The following is a 21,682-nucleotide window of genomic DNA, read 5'->3' as shown; positions in this document are numbered from 1 at the left end:
ACTGAAATATTTGTGTGAGTGTGTGAGTGATTTTTTTTTATAAATTAGTTAATATTTATTAATTTTTTTGTTTTAATTTGTATTTGTATTTTTTATTATAAGATACTCTTTTTGTGGCATTCTTTAAAGAACATGTTTTTATATGTTTAAGTTTTTTATATGACCCTATTTAGTTCAATGAAATCCTTAATTTTGTAATTGGAATCTCAGAATTAATTCTTGCACATGCGCAAATAAAGGCTATGAGATACGTGCTCGAGAGCGCAAACCATAACGCACTGGTAGTTTGTCAAATCTGCAAAAAAAAAAAAAAGTAATTATTACAGCTTTAACTGTATGTTATTGATTTCGTTTGTGAACCGGGTCTGATTTGCGGGCGTGGAGCAGATATAATGGGAATATGTTGTTGTTCCTGTTAACGAGGTCGGTGACCCGAGCAGGAATCAGATGCGCGTTACTGGAGGCGGAGAGATTGGGAGGAGTGAGACCATACACCCTCATCATCCTCCGCTGTCGCCAAGTCAAGCGAAGCAGAAAATGCTCCCAGGGTGAGCTCAGCCCGGTAAGAGCGACGCCGATGCCCCGGTCCTCGCGAGTGGAGCGATCGCTCACCTGTGGACATGTATCAAGGTGTAACGATGACCGCAAACCACGGACCCGCGTCTTACGAGCCCGGGTTCCTGCATAACGCCGCCGCTTCGCCGGTGTACGTGACACCCACCCGGGTCACCTCGATGATCCCGGCGCTGCCGTACCTCCAGACGCCGCAGCAGAGCAGCCCGGTGTCCGCGCACTCGGGATGGGCGCAGGCGGGCGAAGCCTCTTACAGCTCCACCGGCGGCCAGCATCACTCTCCGGTCTCCAGGTTCCCGTTCTCCACGAGCACTCCGCTGAGCTCCGGGGTCGCGGCGGCGCGGGAGACGGTGAGTTACTCCGGCCCGCTGAACATCTCCGCCGGCGGGAGAGAGCACTACGGCTCGCGCGGTCTGAGCGGATCCTATCACGGCGGATACCCGGCTTACATGAGCCCCAACATCGGAGGCTCTTGGGCGGCGTCGCACTTTGACAGCTCCGTGCTGCACAGCCTCCAGAGCGGCGGAGCCCCCGGGACAACGCGCCACCACAGTCTGGGTGAGAATTCAGAATGATTTCAGGATTCTGTATTTTCTTAAATAAATAAAAATAAAATAGAGTTGACTCAAAAATTTCTAGCGGAATTAATTTCACAAAAAAAAAAAATGGTAGACGCTCTTAAAAATAAAGGACCTTCGTGATGCCATCGAAGAAGCTTTTCTGGTTCCATGAAGAACCTTTCATTTCTGAAGAAACTTTCTGTTTCACAAAAGCGTCTTTGCTTCGAAAGAAGTTTCTTCAGATTAGAAAAACATGAGGAAGAGATGCTTTTTTTACTGAATGGTGCATCCCTGAAGAACATTTTAAGCACCTTTATTTTTAACAGCAACTATGAACATGCAATTCTGAAGCAGAAAGACTTCAAATAATGGAGTACGCTTCACAAGATTTCTTTGGTTTTATTTGCAATAAAAAAAAAACATATATATATATATATATATATATATATATATATATATATATATATATTACATTGATATCTTAAATTTAGGTTGAAATGTTAGAAAGAAATAGTCATCGATGGTTTGAGCTTGATGTGCATTTGTGGTTGTCATTTTAGGAAGTTTAAATAAGAGTTTGCACGACACTATCATTCATCATCTGATATGAGAATATGATTCAAATAAAACGAAAGTAAAACACACAGGTGATTTAACGCTCACGCGCTGCTCAGTTTTACTTGTTTCCGGCCTGGATTTATTTTGATGAAATTTAAAAATCGCCAAACTCGCTTATGAATATGAATAATAATAAAAATACAAATAAATTAATAAAAGTGCATTCTTTTTTCAATGTTACGTTCCGTTTTGAAACCGTGTGGGTGTAGGCTTAATATGATTTCCTATAATAATTATTTACATTTATTTTTCTGTTTCTTTTCTGGAAGAATTGATTATCAGAATAATGAACATGGTGAAATCTAAATTAAGTTTCGCCATTTATGGCTATAAACATCAGCTTTTAGAAAATATATATACTGTCTTTTGATCATTTGGGCCGAGTTTTTTTTTACTATTATTACTATTTAATAATGCTAAGAAACATTACGGAGTTTACAGTTTATAATAAACAGTTTTTACATAATGAGCCGAGAATTTAGATGATGTCACTCTGATCGAATCATATAAATACCTACTGCAAATAAATAAATAAAATTGGCTTTATTATTATTATTTTATTATCAGCAGGGCCTGAAAAAATACGAAATATTTTTTTTTCCATAAGACTTTAATTTATTTTCTGTTTTTATTTCTTTAAGCTCGAAGTGAAAATGCTTTTATGAGACACGACACAGAAAAAAAAGAGTTTTAATTCGTCTCCTTGGATCGTTTATATTTATTTATTATTAGGCCTATAATAGTCTATAAATCATGCAAAAAAATAGCTTTTTTATTTAGCTTTAATGAAATTGTTCCGCATTTAGAAACATTTTGTGATTTACATTTCATGAAGTCGTTCAAATCCCGAAAACAGATATAATTAGGTAATTTTATTTTTAAGTAACCTATGCTGTTTATTTTATGGCTATAAATAAATAATATTGTTTTATCTGTCGTGTGTAGCCTATGACAGATTAATTAAAACTATTTTATAGACTAAAATTAATTCATAATATAGCAATATAAAAAGATTATAAAATATATGAAATATTAATATGATATAACAGAATAAAAGATAAAGCTAAAATAAGTTTCTGATGTAAATTCATTTGTGACCTGTATACATAATACATCTAAATGATTAATAATGATGATTTAAGATAATTATTATGTTGTATTCGCTTTAGGCGATTTTTAAAGAATCGCTTTATCGAAAATTTTACTTTTTTTTTTTTGTTTGCATGTTGCTCTAATGATCAAATTCACAATAATATGGTTAAACGAATTATAACATGAATGCACTTTGAGTCGCTTTGGTTAAAAACGTCTAAAATGCATAAAAAAATAATTAAAAAAAACTTTTCTGACAAAAAAAACGAAGTCAAGGTAAAAAAAGCGAAAGAAAACAAAGCGTGGTTTGATGTAATAATCTGTGCCACGTGAGATTTATTCACATCAATAACTGCACACAAATCAGTAAGATAAAGATTTGATTAGCAATCATTCCGTTCAGTTTATAGTTATATTGTCTTTCAGAGAGAGACACAATCACGAATCTGTGCGCGAGATAAATCATGTTTGCCTGAGATATTAAATAAACTCTGATTTTTCATTAAACTGTAAGAGTAAAGTGAGCTTTGTGTTATTAATAGAGTGTTATTAATGAACCCAGAGACAAGCTTGACTTCAGTTGTATTTTTGGGAGCTTTTGTGCAGTTTATAAATAGTTTCTGCGTTTCTGTGCAAACCTTTTAAAAACTTTATTTCTGAATGTTCTCTGTCCAAATGTACAGGATGCATGTTTTAAACTGCAAACGTTAAAGCAACTTTCCATTTTATGATTTTACAAAATGAACAATGTATAAATAATGATTGTGTGCATTTCTAGAATATTATTAAAGACCAGAGATTGCATTTAGTGTACGTCTATTTTATCTTGCACAGTTTTATTATTCCAGCATTTTGGAGTGTGTCCATAAAGTTTTTTTTTTATTTGTAATAATTTTTTTTACTTTTTATTGTTGCTTTATCTAATTTATGCTTCTCTTTAATTTTTTTTTTATTTTGCACTATTTTTTTTATAATTGTTAATAAATAATAAATGTTTTATTATTTTAGTGTGTATTTGTACTTTAATTTTGCACTATTATTATCAATATATATATATATTCTGTTTTATTATTCAGTCTTTAATGGTGATTAATCTAGTTTTTATTTTTATTTTTTAGCTTTGAAAAAATGTTTTAAACCTTTTGTTCAAGGTTCAAGGTTCAAAGTTTACTATTAATTGCCCAGAAAGCAATCTGTGTATGTGTGTGTGTGTGTGTGTGTGTTCTCGAAGCATTTGCAACTTAAAAAACAGAACATTGCAATAAAAAAATCATAAAAAACAAAACAATGCAATATTAAAAAAAGTACAAAATAAATCAGCAATATACAATTCCTTTTTCTAAACACTAGAAATATCGCAATAAAAAAAAGAAACTGTTATGTGTGTCTCAGCTGTTGTCCTCTGCTGGATCTGTGCTGACTCTGAATGAATGTGACAGAAAGCGTACAGCAGCTTGTTAAAGGTGTTTGAAAGCCTGAAGAATGGTTGAGTGAGAGAGATGAATGATTCTGCCTCTGTCTCGTGTGTCCACACTGGTCCTGGTTCAGTGTTGTAGTTCAGGTCTGTCATGTGATTAACAGAGACACACAATGGTGAGAAACAGCGCCTCCTGCTGATCAGGAAACTCAGCTGCTTTGATTCACAATTCAGAAGCTACACTTCTCATTTTGTTGTCAAAAATGTATGACTCTTTTTTTTTATTTTTTTTTATTGCAGTGTTTATTTGTTTTATTTTTTTTTACTTTACACTTTATTATTTTATGCATTGCTTGTTTTTATTTTGCACTTTTTATTATTGCAGTTTGTTAAAATGTTTGTTAAAATCATCGCAGTCTTTTCAGTGTTTGCAGAAAATTGGCTTTTTATTTTGCTTTTTGCTTTTTTACTACCACAGTTTATATTTTTTGCATTTTAGTATAAGTGCATTGATTATATTTATCTCTTTTATTTTGTACTGTTTTATTAATTCAGTGTTTATTTTTCTTTTTTATTTTGCACTATTTTTATTATAACAGTTTTTCCCTGTGCATGGAAATTTTATTTTTTGTTTTGTATTATTTGTTATTATTGCATTAATTTTATTTACCTATTCATATTTTCAGTTTTATTATTACAGTTTTTTTTAGTGTTTGCATAAAGTTTTTAAAGTATTTTTTTGCAATGTTTATTTTACATTTTATTTGACACTATTTTTATTATGGTGTTTTTTTCTATTTCTATTTTCTCTCCAGTGATTGCAGAAGGTTTATTTATTTTTTATTTAATTATTTTTATTTGGCACTTTTTTAATCATTGCAGTTTTTTAGTGTCTGCAGCAGAGTTTTACAAATTAAAATATATATATATAAATAACTATTAAATCTCCAGAGGCTGGATGCTCTTCTTCACCACCACAGATAAAAGCGTCTTTGTGAACTCACATGTGTGTGTTTGTTCTGCTCAGAGCTGCTGGATGATTTGGCTGAGGGTCGTGAGTGTGTGAACTGCGGGGCGATAGCTACTCCTCTGTGGCGGCGGGACGGGACGGGTCATTATCTGTGTAACGCCTGCGGTCTCTATAACAAGATGAACGGGATCAACCGGCCGCTCATCAAACCTCAGAGACGACTGGTGTGTTTCACCCACATTCACAACATCAGTCTCCCTCCTGACAACACACCGGTCACATCTTTCTATTTCAACCTTAAAATCGACGTATGAGTCTAGTATAATACTTACAGGACAGTTCATTAAACACACGTTTTTCATCCTGTTGACCTATCACAGTTAATAACATTATTTATTGTCTATTTTGAATTTTGTTACATTTAAAAAAAATAAAAATTTAGTGCACAGGGTTATTTTTTGCCATTTTTATATTATATATTTTTTTGCATTACTTTTTATTATTGCAGTGTGTATTGTTATCTTGCAGTGTTTTTCTTATTTTATTTTGCATTACTTTTTAATTATTGCAGCATTTTTTATTAATATTGCAGAGTTTTCAGTTTTTGTAGCATATATATATATATATAAATATAATTATTTTTTAATTACTGTAATTTATTTTTAATTACTGTAAGCTAACATGTTTTGTGCAATTGTATTTTTTTTTTATTATTGCAATGTTTTGTTTTTTTTTTGCACTTTTTATAGCATTGCAATGATACATTTTTATTTTTCCAGGATTGTAGCTTTTTTTTTTTATTTTGCGTTACATTTGATTAATGCATTCTTTATTTTTAATTTTAGATTTTTATTGCAGTGTTAATTTTCTTTATCTTTTTATCTTTTATTGTTTGCAGCAAGGTCATTTTTTATCACATTTTTTAAATTTTGCATTACTTTTGTATTTTTTATTATTGCAGTGTTTTTTTTTAATTTGCACTATTTATAACATTGCAAATTTTAGTTTTTATTTCCATTTTTGCAGCAATTGTTTTGTAATTTTTTATCTTGTGTTACATTTTATTAGTGCAGACTTTATTTATAATTTGACATTTTTATTGCAGTGTTCATTTTTTTTTTATCTTTTACCGTTTGCAGAAAGGTCATTGTTTCTACATTACTTTGTATTTTTTATTATTGCAGTGTTTTTTATTTTGCACTATTTATAGTATTGCAAAGTGTAATTTTTATTTGCAGCATTTCTTATTTGAAAATTTTGTGTTTCCAACAAGTTTATTTTTTTTTTGCATTACATTTTATTAGTGAAATCTCTTTTTATTTTGTTTTATATTGCAGTGCTTTTTTTTTCCTTTTTTTTTTTTATTATTGCAACATTTTCATTGTTTCCAGCATATTTTTTTTTTTGCATTACTTTTTATTAGTGAAATCTCTTTTTATTTTGTTTTATATTGCAGTGCTTTTTTTTTTTCCTTTTTTTTTTATTATTGCAACATTTTCATTGTTTCCAGTTTTTTTTTTTTTTTTTGCATGACTTTGTAGCATTGCATTGTTTAATCCAGGCTTGATTCAGATGTGAAGCCCATCACTGACCTGCTGCTTTCTGTCTGTCTCCTGGTCAGTCTGCGTCCAGACGGGTTGGTTTGTCCTGCACTAACTGTCAGACGACCACAACCACGCTCTGGAGACGTAACGCAGAAGGAGAGCCGGTCTGCAACGCCTGCGGACTCTACATGAAACTCCACGGGGTGAGACAGACTCAAGAAGACATAACTTCACGCTATGACAGTGCAAATGTACAGCTTTTGTGCCAAATCTGGTTGTTTAATCAGAATGAGTTTCTGCTCCTGTGTTCAGGTTCCTCGTCCTCCTGCCATGAAGAAAGAGGGAATTCAGACGCGCAAACGCAAACCCAAAAACTTCAGCAAGTCCAAACCTGGTGAGTAGAGAACTCTTCTCATTAGCATCTAAAGTCAGAATCATGAGCGTGGTGGAATCAGTGACGGTGACCTTTGACCTGTGTGTGATCTCAGGGTCATCCGAGGGTCAGACGGCGTCCAGTGCTGTGAACTCCAGTGCCACTGAAGAAGCGCGGCCCATAAAGACGGAGCCGGACACTTCATCGCTCTACACACACCAACACACACCGGTCAGAGAGCACAACACACACACTGGCAGTTACACTCTGTTAGGAATATTCAACTTTAAATAACAATTATAATTACTTGTATTGCTTATTTTATTTAAACAAAATTAGTATTATATATTACATTTATTATTTGTAATTATAACCACTATAGCTAAACATGACCCTTTATATATAAAATATATTAAATAGTTTGTGTGTGCTTTGTAAAAAATATATTATTTATTAATAAATATATATATATATATATATATATATATATATATATATATATATATATATATATATATATATATATTATGTATTAATATTAAATATAGGTATAAAATTTGTATTTATACATTTTATACATTTATAAATATTATAAACAAACCTTTAAATAGTACATGTATTAAATATTTTGTGGACATTCATGTATTCAGACAGTGTTTAATCTCTTTTATGATTATTGTGCAGTTTATAAATTCAGATTATTTAAAAAAAGTATGTCTGGCTATTATAAATATTTAATGTAATTTAATATAATCCATACTATTTTATAATAAATATTATTATATTAGAAATAACAATTGTGGCAATAAATATAATACACATACATTATAATAACATATAATTAGTGCTGTCAAACGATAAATGGTGATTTTATTTAAATGAAACTTTTTGTACGGTGTATATTTATTATTTATATATAACTACACACACAAATATATTATGAAAATATTTACATGCATATATATAGGCCTATATTAATATAATTTATGTTATATATAAATATATTTAATATATAAACCTAACATGTTTTTCTTAAAGGGGTCATATGATGTTGCTAAAAAGAGTAAATTATTATTTTGTGCATTTGGTGTAATGCAATGTGTTTATGTGGTTTAAGGTTAAAAACACATTATTTTCTATATAATGTGCATTATTGTTTCTCCTCTAAGCCCCGTCTTCTGCTCTAAGCCCCGCCTTCTGCTCTAAGCCCCGCCTTCTGCTCTAAGCCCCGCCTTCTGCTCTAAGCCCCGCCTTCTGAAATGTGTTGATTTTTACAAAACTCATCGTTCTGAAAAGTGAGGTGTGCTCTGATTGGCCGAATACCTCAAGCACGTGACAGAGATGTTGCCCATGTCCTAATAAGTGATAAAGAGAGTAACACACCATCTTTTCCTTGTGCATCCAGGTCTCTGTATTCCCGTCGTATCTGGGAACGCCGAGCTCAAGTTCTGCTCTCAAACTTTCTCCAAGTGGATCTCCCGGCTCCAAAAGCGAAGTGTGGAACAGCTTGATTCTGGGATAAGATCCTGAGATCCTCCTGTGACGGCGAGCTCGGAGCAGAAGAACCGCCAGAACCAGCGAGCATCAGTGATGAAGTGAAGATGCAGAACTATCTCCGATGTGAAGACAATCATGAAAAGATCCTCTCTGTACAGTGAGACCTGAACGCTGTGATGCACATCAACAGATCAGGAGAAAACCCTGGACCTGATTATAAACGTGCTGTGAACCGCAGGAACCAAGACCCTTCAGTCCCAGAAGATCACGAGAACTTTATATAACCTGAATGTTCATGTGCTCCACTCCTCTTTAAGACATTGGTTTGATTCAGTTGGTATAAATAGACGTGTTAGAGCAATAGCTCCATCCAAGATCACGATGAGTTTGTTTCTTCATCAGGTTTGGAGAAATGTAGCATTGCATCACAGTGAATGGGTGCCGTCAGAATGAGAGTACAAACAGCTGATAAAAACATCACAATAATCCACAGAGAATACAAAAGATGAAACAAATCCAGCATTAAGATGTTTCTAACTCAAATAAATACTTTTGGTCTTCTCAAGACATTAACTGATGGACTGGAGTGACGTGTGGATTATTGTGATGTTTTTATCAGCTGTTTGTGCTCTCATTCTGACGGCACCCATTCACTTCCATTGGTGACACACTGATGCAATTCTACATTTCTCCAAATCTGATGAAGAAACAAACTCATCCTGATCTTGCATTACCTGAGGGTGAACACATTAACAACAGATTTTTATTTTTGGGTGAACTTTTGCTTTTTTTAAAGCCATAGTGGTGGCAACACTTTTCTCAAAAAAATATAGTAATTGGATTTTGTTGCAATGTTTTCCTCTCCCGTTGCACTCTGCTGTATTTTAATGGATTATTCTCTTTTTTCCTTCACACTATATCTGCTAGGAAACATTTATTTGATTTTTTATTGTCATGATGAACATTCATGTTTATGAGCAGATAAGAACTTGCAATATGTTATTCCTGCTCACATTTGACCTGTCCGTTGTTCAAAGAAAATTCAGATTTGTTGCAGTTTAGGTTTTTATTGTTGATGGCATCTATTGTGTGTTAGCAGCCAGACTCACCAGCATCAGTTCACCAACTTCCTGTCTAGAAAACCACTTCCTTGAAACTTTATATAAAAAAATAACCCTCACCACAAATTTTACTTCCCTTTTAAATCTAAGAAAATCAATTTTCCTGCAACTAAGCGCCTTTAAATGTATCTGATTTTTAATTCTTGTATTTATTTCTATATAGAAAACAGGGTTACTGTTGGCCAGCTGACAAACTTGTAAAGTTAATCTGAACTAATGCATCTGATCTCCTATTATACATCATTTATGATTTTCATTAGACAGTAAAGAAAACAGAGTCAAAATGTAATTATTTTCTTATAGCAGCATTCTATAATATGAAATGTATATAACTGTATGTACGCGAAACAACTCACTCCATGTTTAACTGTTGTTGTGCCACACAACATCTGTGTGAAAATCTGATTAAACTGTTTGTAATTTCAGATTCAACTTTATTATTTCACAGAGAACAAGTTTTTCTTTAACTGTCCATAGCAATAAACTCAAATAACAATTTGACAATTAAAAACAACTGCCCTAATAATTTTATTTGTCAAAGACTAAAGGCCCGTTCACATTATAGGAGCTATAACTATCACTATTACAATCATTATTATCAATATTACTATAACTATCACTATTATCACTATTACTATTATTATAACTATCACTATTATCACTATTACTATAACTATTACTATCACTACCACTATTACTATTACTACTATTACTGTAACTATTATCACTATTACTATAACTATTACTATCACTACCACTATTACTATTACTACTATTACTATAACTATTATCACTATTACTATCACTATAACCATTACTACTATTACTATAACTATCACTATTACTACTATCACTATTATCACTATTACTATAACTATTATCACTATTACAATCACTATTACTATAACTATTATCACTATTACTATCACTATAACCATTACTACTATTACTATAACTATCACTATTACTACGATCACTATTATCACTATTACTATAACTATTATCACTATTACAATCACTATTACAATCACTATTACTATAACTATTATCACTATTACTATCACTATAAGCATTACTACTATTACTATAACTATCACTATTACTACTATCACTATTATCACTATTACTATAACTATTATCACTATAATCACTATTACTATCACTATAATCACTATTACTATCACTATTACTATATTACAATCACTATTATCACTATTATTACCATGACTATAACTATTACTATTACTACTATTACTATAACTGTTTTCACTATTACTATCACTATTACTACTACTACTATTACTATTACTATCCTATCAGTATTATCACTATTATCACTATTACTACTATTACTATTATCACTATTACTATAACTATTATCACTATAATCACTATTACTATCACTATAATCACTATTACTATCACTATTACTATTACTACTATTACTATAACTATCACTATTATCACTATTACTATCACTATTACTATATTACAATCACTATTATCACTATTATTACCATGACTATAACTATTACTATTACTACTATTACTATAACTGTTTTCACTATTACTATCACTATTACTACTACTACTATTACTATTACTATCCTATCAGTATTATCACTATTATCACTATTACTACTATTACTATTACTATCCTACCATTATTATCAGTATTATCACTATTACTACTATTACTATTACTATCCTATCAGTATTATCACTATTATCACTATTACTACTATTACTATTACTATCCTATCAGTATTATCAGTATAATCACTATTACTACTATTACTGTAGGCTAACAATGTATTCTTAAATCCCTTTACATTTACATTGTATGCTACTAAAATGCAAATTGCAATAGGGAAGTTGTGGCCTAATGGTTAGAGAGTCGGACACCCAATCGAAAGGTTGTGACTTTGAGTCTCGGGCCGGCAGGAATTGTAGGTGGGGGGAGTGCACGTACAGTTCTCTCTCCATCTTCAATACCACGACTTAGGTGTCCTTGAGCAAGGCACTGAACCTTCAACTGCTCCTCGGGCGCCGCAGCATAAATGGCTACCCGGGTGTGTGTGTGTGTGTGTGTGTGTGTGTGTGTGTGTGTTTTCACTACTCTGTGTGTGTGTCCACTTCGGATGGGTTAAAAGCAGAGCATGAATTCTGAGTATGGGTCACCATACTTGGCTGAATGTCATGTCACTTTCACTTTCAAAATGTCACCCTGGACCACAAAACCAGTCATACTTGTCTTTTTCTTTTTAAATAGCCCTATAAATAAGCTTTCAATTGATGTGTTAGGAGGACAATGTTTGTCTGAGATGCAACTATTTGAAACTCTGAGGTAGTAAAAAAAAAGAATCTGAATATTGAAAAGAATCGTCTTTAAAATTGTTCAAATGAAGTTCTTAGCAATGCATATTACTAATTTTTTTTAAAAAGTGTTTATTCACGGAAGGAAATTTACAAAATACCTTCATGGAACATGATCTTTCCTTAATTTCCTAGTGATTTTTGGCATAATAAAAAATATATATCATTTTGACACTTACAATGTATTGTTGGCTATTGCTACAAATGCTACTTATGACTGATTTTGTGCTCCAGTGTCAGATATGTAATTCACACAAATAATGTTAAATAACAGTGGTTTTATATTATATAAAACCATATTGGTCTTATAAGTAATTAAGTTAATATTCGTTATGCTTCAGCTCTAATTCGCAATCTGAGGTGAATCTCATTTCTTTGTACACACCATCCCGGTGTCTCTCAACGTCATCATCAGCCTGGCCAATCAGCGCCTCGCATGAGCTCTGCGTCCATCCTACTGGCTACTGGGCGGGCCATCACACCAGACGCTCTCGCTTCTCATTGGCCGATGCGCTCTAAGCCCATGACGCCTCAGCCAATCAGAAGAGTCAGTCGATCGTGTGAGTGAGGGATGGTAGCTGCGCTGTTAGCTGATGCTGTCCTGGATCTCTAGAGAGTTTGAATGGAAATAGCAGCGCGAGAATCTCAGCTCACCTGTTAAGAAAAGCGTCCTCATAAACACACGGGCGAAAATGGACATCCTCAAGTCCCTAGGACACCCGGAAGAAATAATCAACCTCTTTAAATACAAATTAGGAGGCTGTCGTTCCGTAATGCCTAAATTGGATTATGTAAGTAAATGCATTTTAAGCATTCATCTCTAATATTCATTCCCTGTGCATGCATGTCCATGCACAATACATGTTTTGTATTTATCTGTCATTATGCACGTCAGATTTATTTATTACTGAGCATTAAAAGCATTACATTTAAAGAAGATTAAGCAGAGATGAAACTTTAATTGCATCAGCTGCAGTTCTGAAGATGTCACATTATTATGCTTTTCCAGCAAGCAGTGCATAAACGTGTCACCATCAGATGGATTTGATTTAATCCTGGTTTGGAGATGAAGGTTAGTTTTACCAGACAGGAGAGCCAGGATTTGTCTTATATAATGAGCTTTGAGGACTGGAGGGTGAGACAGGGTGTTTGACAGCTAATCCACATCCACACTGACATTAGATAGATATATAGATCTCTTATTAATATAAGAGATTTGCATGATGCATGCAAAGAATACCTACCTGTATATTAGTTTGTATAAATGCAATTTATACTTATTTTAATATATGCCTATGCACTACTAGCCATAGGATTGGACACATGTGAAATTTGTAGTTAAGTATGAGAACATTCCATGTGTCAGTGTCAATAAAAATCTACTTTTTAAATTTTTTATTTATTATTATACACAGATATATTTGTAGAAATAGCCAACAATACATTGCATGGGTCATAATTATGATTTTTTTTTTTTTTAATCATTAGGATCTTAAGTAAAGAGCATGTTCCATGAATATATTTTGTACATTTCCTAAAATTACTGTAAATTTTACTATAAAAAAAAAAATCTGTGAAAATTACGGTAAAATACTGGCAGGTGTGGTTGCCAGAACTTTACTGTTAAAAATATGGTAGCAACATTTTAGGTTTTACAGACTTAAATTTACAACAAAATACAGAATTTCATTAAAGGGGGGGGGGGGGGGGGGGAGTGAAATGCTCGTTTTCACTCTTGTTAATCTTCAGTACCTATAGAGTAGTACTGCATCCTTCATAACTCCAAAAAGTCTTTAGTTTTATTATATTCATAAGAGAAAGATAGTCTGTACCGATTTTTCCCGGAAAAACACGAGCGTCTGGAGGCGTGACGTGTGGGCGGAGCTAAAGAATCACGAGCGCGAATAGGCTTTTGCGTTGAGAGCGTTTGGAAGCTGTGACATTACCTTGAGGGAAAAAAACATCCAAAACAAACCATGGCTAACAGTCAGATTCAGCGTATATTTATGATCCAGAATCAGATCCAGAGGCTGAAACTGAACGAGAGCAGCATCAGCAACGACGTCTCTATGTGGTATGTACTGAAACTGAATATATTTGCTTAGCGGTTTTGGAAAATGACTAAGTTCCACTTTATGTCGTCTTTTTTTTTTTTTTTTTTAAGCTGTACATGTGGACACTAAGAAGAAACATAATTATTTCAATAAAAAAAACATAAAATATGAAGTGTCATGCAGGGAATTCTGGGAGATCCAATTTACTGTTTTTCACTGTAAATTCAACAATGACTTTTTCTTTTTCACTTCCAAAATTTTTTATTTTAAAGTAATTTTACTGTACAATTACATTTAATGTAATTACAGTTATTCACCATATATAGTATGGAAACTTACTGATAACCAATTAACAAGTTTTTACTGTAGCATTTTTACAGTCTTTTACTGTTAAGATCACAATAATTTTTTACAGTGTACCGTAAATTTATCAAAACTTAATTTTTGATTAGTAATACGCATTGCTAAGAACTTCATTTGAACAACTTTAAAAGCGAATAATTTAGATTTCTTTTTTTTTTTTTTTTTTTCACCCAAATATTGTTCTCAGTTAAAAGTCTCAGTTTAAAAAAAATATATTTTTGGTCCAGATGAGTTTTAATAATTTTTTATAATTATTATTATAATTATTATTTTATTTTCAAATTTCGGTCACCCCATATGTCGCATACACAGTTACGAGGATCACTTTTCTGTTTTTTTTAAGTGTGGAAGAGTGTTTGAGTAGGTGTGTCCAGAAGTGCGGACTTGGCGAACTGCGCGCTCTGAAAACATGCGCGTGCTTTATTGCTAATAGCGGGGAGGATAATTAATATGCGTAAACCTCAATATGAGGTGAAACGCTCTTATAGTCTGTTTACATATCAGATTACATATAGGCGTGCTTTAAAAACGCGTCCTTCTGACGCTCGGTTTCACTTCCTCTCTGGCGAATGGCTTTACTTTAAAGTTTAACTGAAGTTGGAAAGTTGTGCACTGCTTGTAAACAGAAGCAGGAGCTGCAGGAGCTCGTTCGCTCATGGCTGTGGTCGGCGGTAAGAGCGCAGCGCCGTTCTCCGTGATCAAGCGCTCGTTGTCGCTGCGCTCGGTGCTCTCCGGCGGGCGGCGCAGCGCGCAGGAAGGGCGGCTGGTGACCCGTGCTTCTCACCCGCTCCGGACTCACCGACACCCCTCCTTTGTGTGCTTCTCCTGCCAGGACTCCATGAGCGAAACCCTGCGGACCTGCTACGCGTATCTGAACCAGACCAGCCGGAGCTTCGCGGCGGTGATCCAGGCCCTGGACGGAGAGCTACGGTAAGATCCGCGGGAGAGGCGTCACCAAACAACCGCTTTAGAAACATATGTGCACGCATTTACTTGTTTGCAATGTTTGTGGTTATATATATAAATGACCTTGAGGAGCATGTGTCTTCTTAAGAAGTTGCTCGAGTGAGGAACTTCTATGCATTTTTGCAAAGTCTTTTTGCAATATGCTAATCTAGGCCTATTTATCATGCACTTAAAACAAACCTGCATGCATTTTCTAAGTAGCCTACATACTGAAATCTATACAATTTATGTTTGTGTATATGTGCAAAACAGCAGATTTCTATTGTTTCTAATTTATAACTTTTATAATAGTAATAAATCTGAGATTTTGCATGCATTTATATATATATATATTATAGATTCATGTATGTTTATGTGTGTGTGCAGTATATTATATATGATAATAAAAGTGTAAAACAGCAAATTTCTGTAGAAATATGGAAGAAATCTAATTTCTGTAAGATATCTGGAATTTTGGATAGGCCTATATACATTCAGAAACATATATATATTGCATAATGCAATATATTTTATAAAAGAAGATTGTATATATATATATATGCTTTATATAAATTCTATAACAATTTATACTTGTGAACAATATAAATATGCTATTTAGCATTTATCTTTCTAAAAATTGTGCACACTTCATATTTGTAGGATAATATTAAAGTAAAACATGTAAGGCATTCGTTGTGTCATGTGTGATATGTTTCTGGACCTGCTGTGTGGTATTTATATCAGCTGCTCAGTATAGATGCTGTTTGTTCAGTTTGTGGTGTTTAGAAATGTACTGCAGATCTTCATGGGTGTTAAATCTCTCACTCAGGCATGCGGTGTGTATTTTCTACCTGGTTCTGCGAGCTCTGGACACAGTGGAGGATGACATGAGCATCCCGCTGGAGAAGAAGGTCCCATTGCTGCAGGACTTCCACACGTTCCTCTATCAGCCGGAGTGGAGCTTCAGCGAGAGCAGAGAGAAAGACCGGCAGGTGCTGGAGGATTTCCCCACGGTAATCCAACACAACACAACAGATCACAAAACAACACATCACATCAAACAAAATACAACATCACATCAAACACTATAACAACATCACATCTCAACAACAAATCACAATGCAACACAATACAACACAAAACATCACATCACAACAAACATCACATCACATCAAACACATCTCAGCAACACATCACATCACAACACAAAACATCACATCAAACACATCACATCACAATGCAACACAATACAACACAAAACATCGCATCAGAACACATCACATTAAATCACAACCCATCACCACACAACAAATCACAATACAACACATCACAACACCACATCACATCACATCAAACACATAACAGTACAAGACAACACAAAACATCACATCACATCTTGACAACACATCACATCACAATGCAACCCAAAACAACACAATGCAACATCACATCACATCAAACACATAACAACAGCACATTACAACACAAAACATGACATCACATTACATAACAATACATCACAACACATCAGAACACATTGCATTAAATCACAACACATCACCACACAACAAATCACAAAACAACACATCACATCACAACACAACACATGACATCAAACACATCACATCCGATCACAACACAACAACACATCAAACACGTCACAATACAACACATCAGAACACATTGCATCACATCACCACACAACAAATCACAATATAACACATCACAACACAACACCACATCACATCACATCAAACACATCTCAACAACACATCACATCACAATGCAACACATGACATCAAATCACAACATATCACCACACAACAAATCACACAACAACACATCACATCAAACAAAATACAACATCACATCAAACACTATAACAACATCACATCTCAACAACATATCACCACACAACAAATCACACAACAACACATCACAACACAAAACATCACATCAAACACATCACATCACATCACAATGCAACATAATACAACACAAAACATCACATCAGAACACATCACATTAAATCACAACACATCAAACACATAACAGTACAAGACAACACAAAACATCACATCACATCTTGACAACACATCACATCACAATGCAACCCAAAACAACACAATGCAACACCACATCACATCACATCAAACACATAACAACAGCACATTACAACACAAAACATGACATCACATTACATAACAATACATCACAACACATCAGAACACATCACATTAAATCACAACCCATCACCACACAACAAATCACAACACATCACATCAAACAAAACACAACATCACATCACATCACATCAAACACATAACAGCACATCACAACACAACACATCACAATGCAACACAATACAACACACAACATCACATCAGATCACAACACAACACAACACATGACATCAAACACATCACATCTGATCACAACACAACAACACATCAAACACGTCACAATACAACACATCAGAACACATTGCATCACATCACCACACAACAAATCACAATATAACACAACACAACACCACATCACATCACATCAAACACATCTCAACAACACATCATATCACAATGCAACACATGACATCAAGTCACAACATATCACACAACAACACATCACATCAAACAAAATACAACAACACATCAAACACTATAACAACATCACATCTCAACAACAAATCACAATGCAACACAATACAACACAAAACATCACATCACAACACATTACATTAAATCACAACCCATCACCACACAACAAATCACAATACAACACATCACAACACAACACCACATCACATCACATCACATCAAACACATAACAGTACAAGACAACACAAAACATCACATCTTGACAACACATCACAATGCAACCCAAAACAACACAATGCAACACCACATCACATCACATCAAACACATAACAACAGCACATTACAACACAAAACATGACATCACATTACATAACAATACATCACAACACATCAGAACACATCACATTAAATCACAACACATCACCACACAACAAATCACAAAACAACACATCACATCACAACACAACACATGACATCAAACACATCACATCAGATAAAACACATCAGAACACATTGCATCACATCACCACACAACAAATCACAATATAACACAACACAACACAACACCACATCACATCACATCAAACACATCTCAACAACACATCACATCACAATGCAACACATGACATCAAATCACAACATATCACCACACAACAAATCACACAACAACACATCACAACACAAAACATCACATCAAACACATCACATCACAATGCAACACAACACCAAATCACATCAAACACATCTCAACAACAAATCACATCACATTAAATAACTATACATCACAACACATCACCGTAAAGTAATGTGATGTGTTGTTATTTAATGTGATGTGATGTGTTCTGTTTTCATATTAAAACATCACGACACAACGCAATGTAAGGATGTGTATTTTGCATAAAAGAAGCATATTTTTAGGATTTTTTTGCAACTGTACTATGTTTATCTTGAACACAAAATTTATCTCCAAATTCAAATTTATAATTTCCATTTCATTAATACGATTGTTTTAATAATAAATATATAGTTTTTGTACACCAGAATTATAAATAGTAAATTATTTATTATAAATTCTTGAATATAACGGTCATTGTTCTCAGATGTGACAGTAAAGCCAGTTCTGTAATCAGTAATTTTTTTACTTTTTTTTTTTTAATCAAACATATTTATGTATTTATTTATTTTCAATTTGAGATGAAAACACAAACCCCTGATATAAACCCCCCGGTTTCATATGACGTTTTCTTGTACGTAAACCAACTTGAACTTAACGTCGTTGTTTGCAGCTTTTGTAAAATGCAGCATTTACACGTCATGCATTTAATATCTTTTTATACACTTTTTCTAAAACACGCTTTCGTTCCCCTTTCCTCCAGATTTCGGTGGAGTTCAGGAACTTGGGCCAGGAGTATCGCGAAGTGATTTCAGACATCTGTTACCGGATGGGTGTGGGGATGTCCGAATTCCTGGAGAAGAAGGTTTCATCCATGCAGGAGTGGGACAAGGTTAACTTTACAGATGTATTATTGACGTGTTAGTTTGATGTTTATCCATCTGCGTGTAGATTTACAGACGTATAATTCACCAAAGCGATGTAGAAGTGCTCTTATTCCATTTTAAAGCATGTCTGGAATTCTGCATTAGACATACTGCTGTAAACATCTGTCCGGATGTGTATAAATGTGTCTGCCTCAGTACTGTCATTACGTGGCGGGTCTGGTGGGGATCGGACTGTCCCGTCTGTTTTCGGCGTCCCAGCTGGAGGACGCTGAGGTGGGCTGGGACACAGAGCTGGCAAACTCCATGGGTCTGTTCCTCCAGAAGACCAACATCATCAGAGACTATCTGGAGGACCAACAGGAGGGAAGAGCCTTCTGGCCACAGGAGGTACAAACCTTTAACCCTGCTCTCCATCCAGCAGCCGATGCTGACAAACATCACCGCAGATCTGTTTTTTACCGTAGCATTTTTGCTGGTGGGATTGTGGTCCGTGCATGTGATGTCTGTTTGTGTGCCGCAGGCCTGGAGTCAGTTTGCGTCCCGTCTGGAGGATTTCGCTCGTCCTCAGCACCTGAGCTCTGCTCTGTCCTGTCTCAACCTGCTGGTGACCGATGCTCTCCATCACGTCCCAGACGTCATCGAATATCTGTCCCGCCTCCGCAACCAGAGCGTCTTCAACTTCTGCGCCATTCCTCAGGTCTGATGCATTTCTCAAACTGAAGCTTCATCTGTTTCTGTGCGGTTTAATGGCGCTTACAAACACCAGACTGTGTTCAAGTCTCACACAGAGAATAGTGAGCGCATGCGGATTATAGAAATAAATAAAGGGAATATAGAAATTGTGCACAGATGAATGCATGGATACTTTCTTTTTTTTGCTGCTGTATGTTGTTTTTCTATTAAAACATGCACTAAAACTTGAATTACTAACAATATTTACATTCCTTTAAATGAAAAACTATTAGAGATTAAATAAGATAAATAAATAAATAAAAAGTATTAGTAAGCTGCGAAGGCGAAATTAAACATTTTCATTTTGTACTAAAATTATTAGTGCAGTCAAACGATTAATCGCGATTAATAGCATCCAAAATAAACGTTTTTGTTTACATAATATATGTGCGTTTACTGTGTATATATAAATACACCCACATGCATGTATATATTTAAGAAAAATATGTTATGTTTATACATTTAAAATATGTAGATATAATATCAATTATGTTAATGTAAATATGTACATGGAAATATTTCAATATATATACTGTGTGTGTGTGTGTGTGTATATATATATATATAATATAATATAATATAATATATATATAATAATAATTAATATATACAGTACACACACATATATAGATAAAAACTTATTTTGGTGCGATAATAATGATTAATTGTTTGACAGCACTAAAAAAAGATATGAAATAAAATGTATAAAAAAATTAATTAATAATAAAATTACTAAAACTTGAAATGAAATTAAAATTAAAAAAGAATTTTTTTTTTTAACATATTCTTTCACTTAAAAAGGAAGTTGAAGTGCTAAATTTACTCAAACTAAAACCATTAAAAACACAAAAACTAATAAAATGACCAAAACGCCCAACAACATTACTAAAACTTTAATAAAATGACAACAAAAAATACAAAAATAAAATGAATTCAAATTAGAATATAAAAATGTCAACTTATTTTACTTTATTTATGAAGCCAGGATTTCAGATTGTTGTTTTTTTTAAAGGTGAAGTTATAAAACGACTAAAACTGAAATAAAAGTTAATACAATTTCTTTTTTAAACAAAAAAATATTGAATGACTAAGACAACAAAATAACTAAAACTTAAACTCAATTTAAAAGGAAAATATAAAAATAAAAAACTAATTCCCAATATGAATAAAAAGTATGATAGTAAAACAACAAAGATGGATGCGTTTGAATGTTGTACATTGTGTTGTTGCAAGTAAATAAGATGAAATGTGGCATATGTACACAGTAATTATTATTTTATGGTTGTAGATGGTTATAGACAGTCACTTTCCTTTAGACATACAGTGAGATAAACCTTTACAGAAAAACCA

At 33.6% G+C, this 21,682-nt stretch overlaps 2 protein-coding genes across 3 annotated transcripts; both read left to right on the top strand.

Moving 5' to 3' along the window:
- The first annotated feature begins 440 nt into the window (after positions 1-440).
- LOC128012061 (transcription factor GATA-4-like) lies at positions 441-10,190 on the top strand. The gene is made up of 6 exons (XM_052594984.1): positions 441-1,131; positions 5,288-5,454; positions 6,852-6,977; positions 7,087-7,168; positions 7,263-7,378; positions 8,553-10,190. Exons 1-6 carry the CDS (start codon positions 621-623, stop codon positions 8,667-8,669), a joined length of 1,119 nt encoding a protein of 372 aa, XP_052450944.1. The 5' UTR covers positions 441-620; the 3' UTR covers positions 8,670-10,190.
- Positions 10,191-12,703: 2,513 nt separating this feature from the next.
- Positions 12,704-20,318, top strand: LOC128012062 (squalene synthase-like). Of its 2 annotated transcripts, XM_052594986.1 has the most exons (6): positions 12,704-12,932; positions 15,391-15,488; positions 16,333-16,516; positions 19,477-19,605; positions 19,796-19,987; positions 20,121-20,318. In XM_052594986.1, exons 1-6 carry the CDS (start codon positions 12,834-12,836, stop codon positions 20,301-20,303), a joined length of 885 nt encoding a protein of 294 aa, XP_052450946.1. In that variant the 5' UTR covers positions 12,704-12,833; the 3' UTR covers positions 20,304-20,318. The 2 variants fall into 2 exon arrangements, with proteins under 2 accessions (XP_052450946.1, XP_052450945.1); XM_052594985.1 differs by lacking the exon at positions 12,704-12,932 and having other exon boundaries at positions 14,922-15,488.
- Positions 20,319-21,682: the final 1,364 nt, after the last annotated feature.

The sequence above is a fragment of the Carassius gibelio genome, chromosome B23 (genome assembly GCF_023724105.1).
Source record: "Carassius gibelio isolate Cgi1373 ecotype wild population from Czech Republic chromosome B23, carGib1.2-hapl.c, whole genome shotgun sequence".
Taxonomy (NCBI): Eukaryota; Metazoa; Chordata; class Actinopteri; order Cypriniformes; family Cyprinidae; genus Carassius; species Carassius gibelio.
This window is presented reverse-complemented; position numbering and strand designations above follow the sequence as displayed.

Coding starts and splice junctions, on each gene's coding strand:
- LOC128012062 (XM_052594985.1), top strand. CDS start 15,214: ATGGCTGTGGTCGGCGGTAAGAGCGCAGCGCCGTTCTCCGTGATCAAG. Junction 19,606..19,795: donor CCATGCAGGAGTGGGACAAG/GTTAACTTTACA, acceptor TGTCTGCCTCAG/TACTGTCATTACGTGGCGGG. Junction 19,988..20,120: donor GAGCCTTCTGGCCACAGGAG/GTACAAACCTTT, acceptor TGTGTGCCGCAG/GCCTGGAGTCAGTTTGCGTC.
- LOC128012061 (XM_052594984.1), top strand. CDS start 621: ATGTATCAAGGTGTAACGATGACCGCAAACCACGGACCCGCGTCTTAC. Junction 5,455..6,851: donor TCAAACCTCAGAGACGACTG/GTGTGTTTCACC, acceptor TCTCCTGGTCAG/TCTGCGTCCAGACGGGTTGG. Junction 6,978..7,086: donor TCTACATGAAACTCCACGGG/GTGAGACAGACT, acceptor TCCTGTGTTCAG/GTTCCTCGTCCTCCTGCCAT.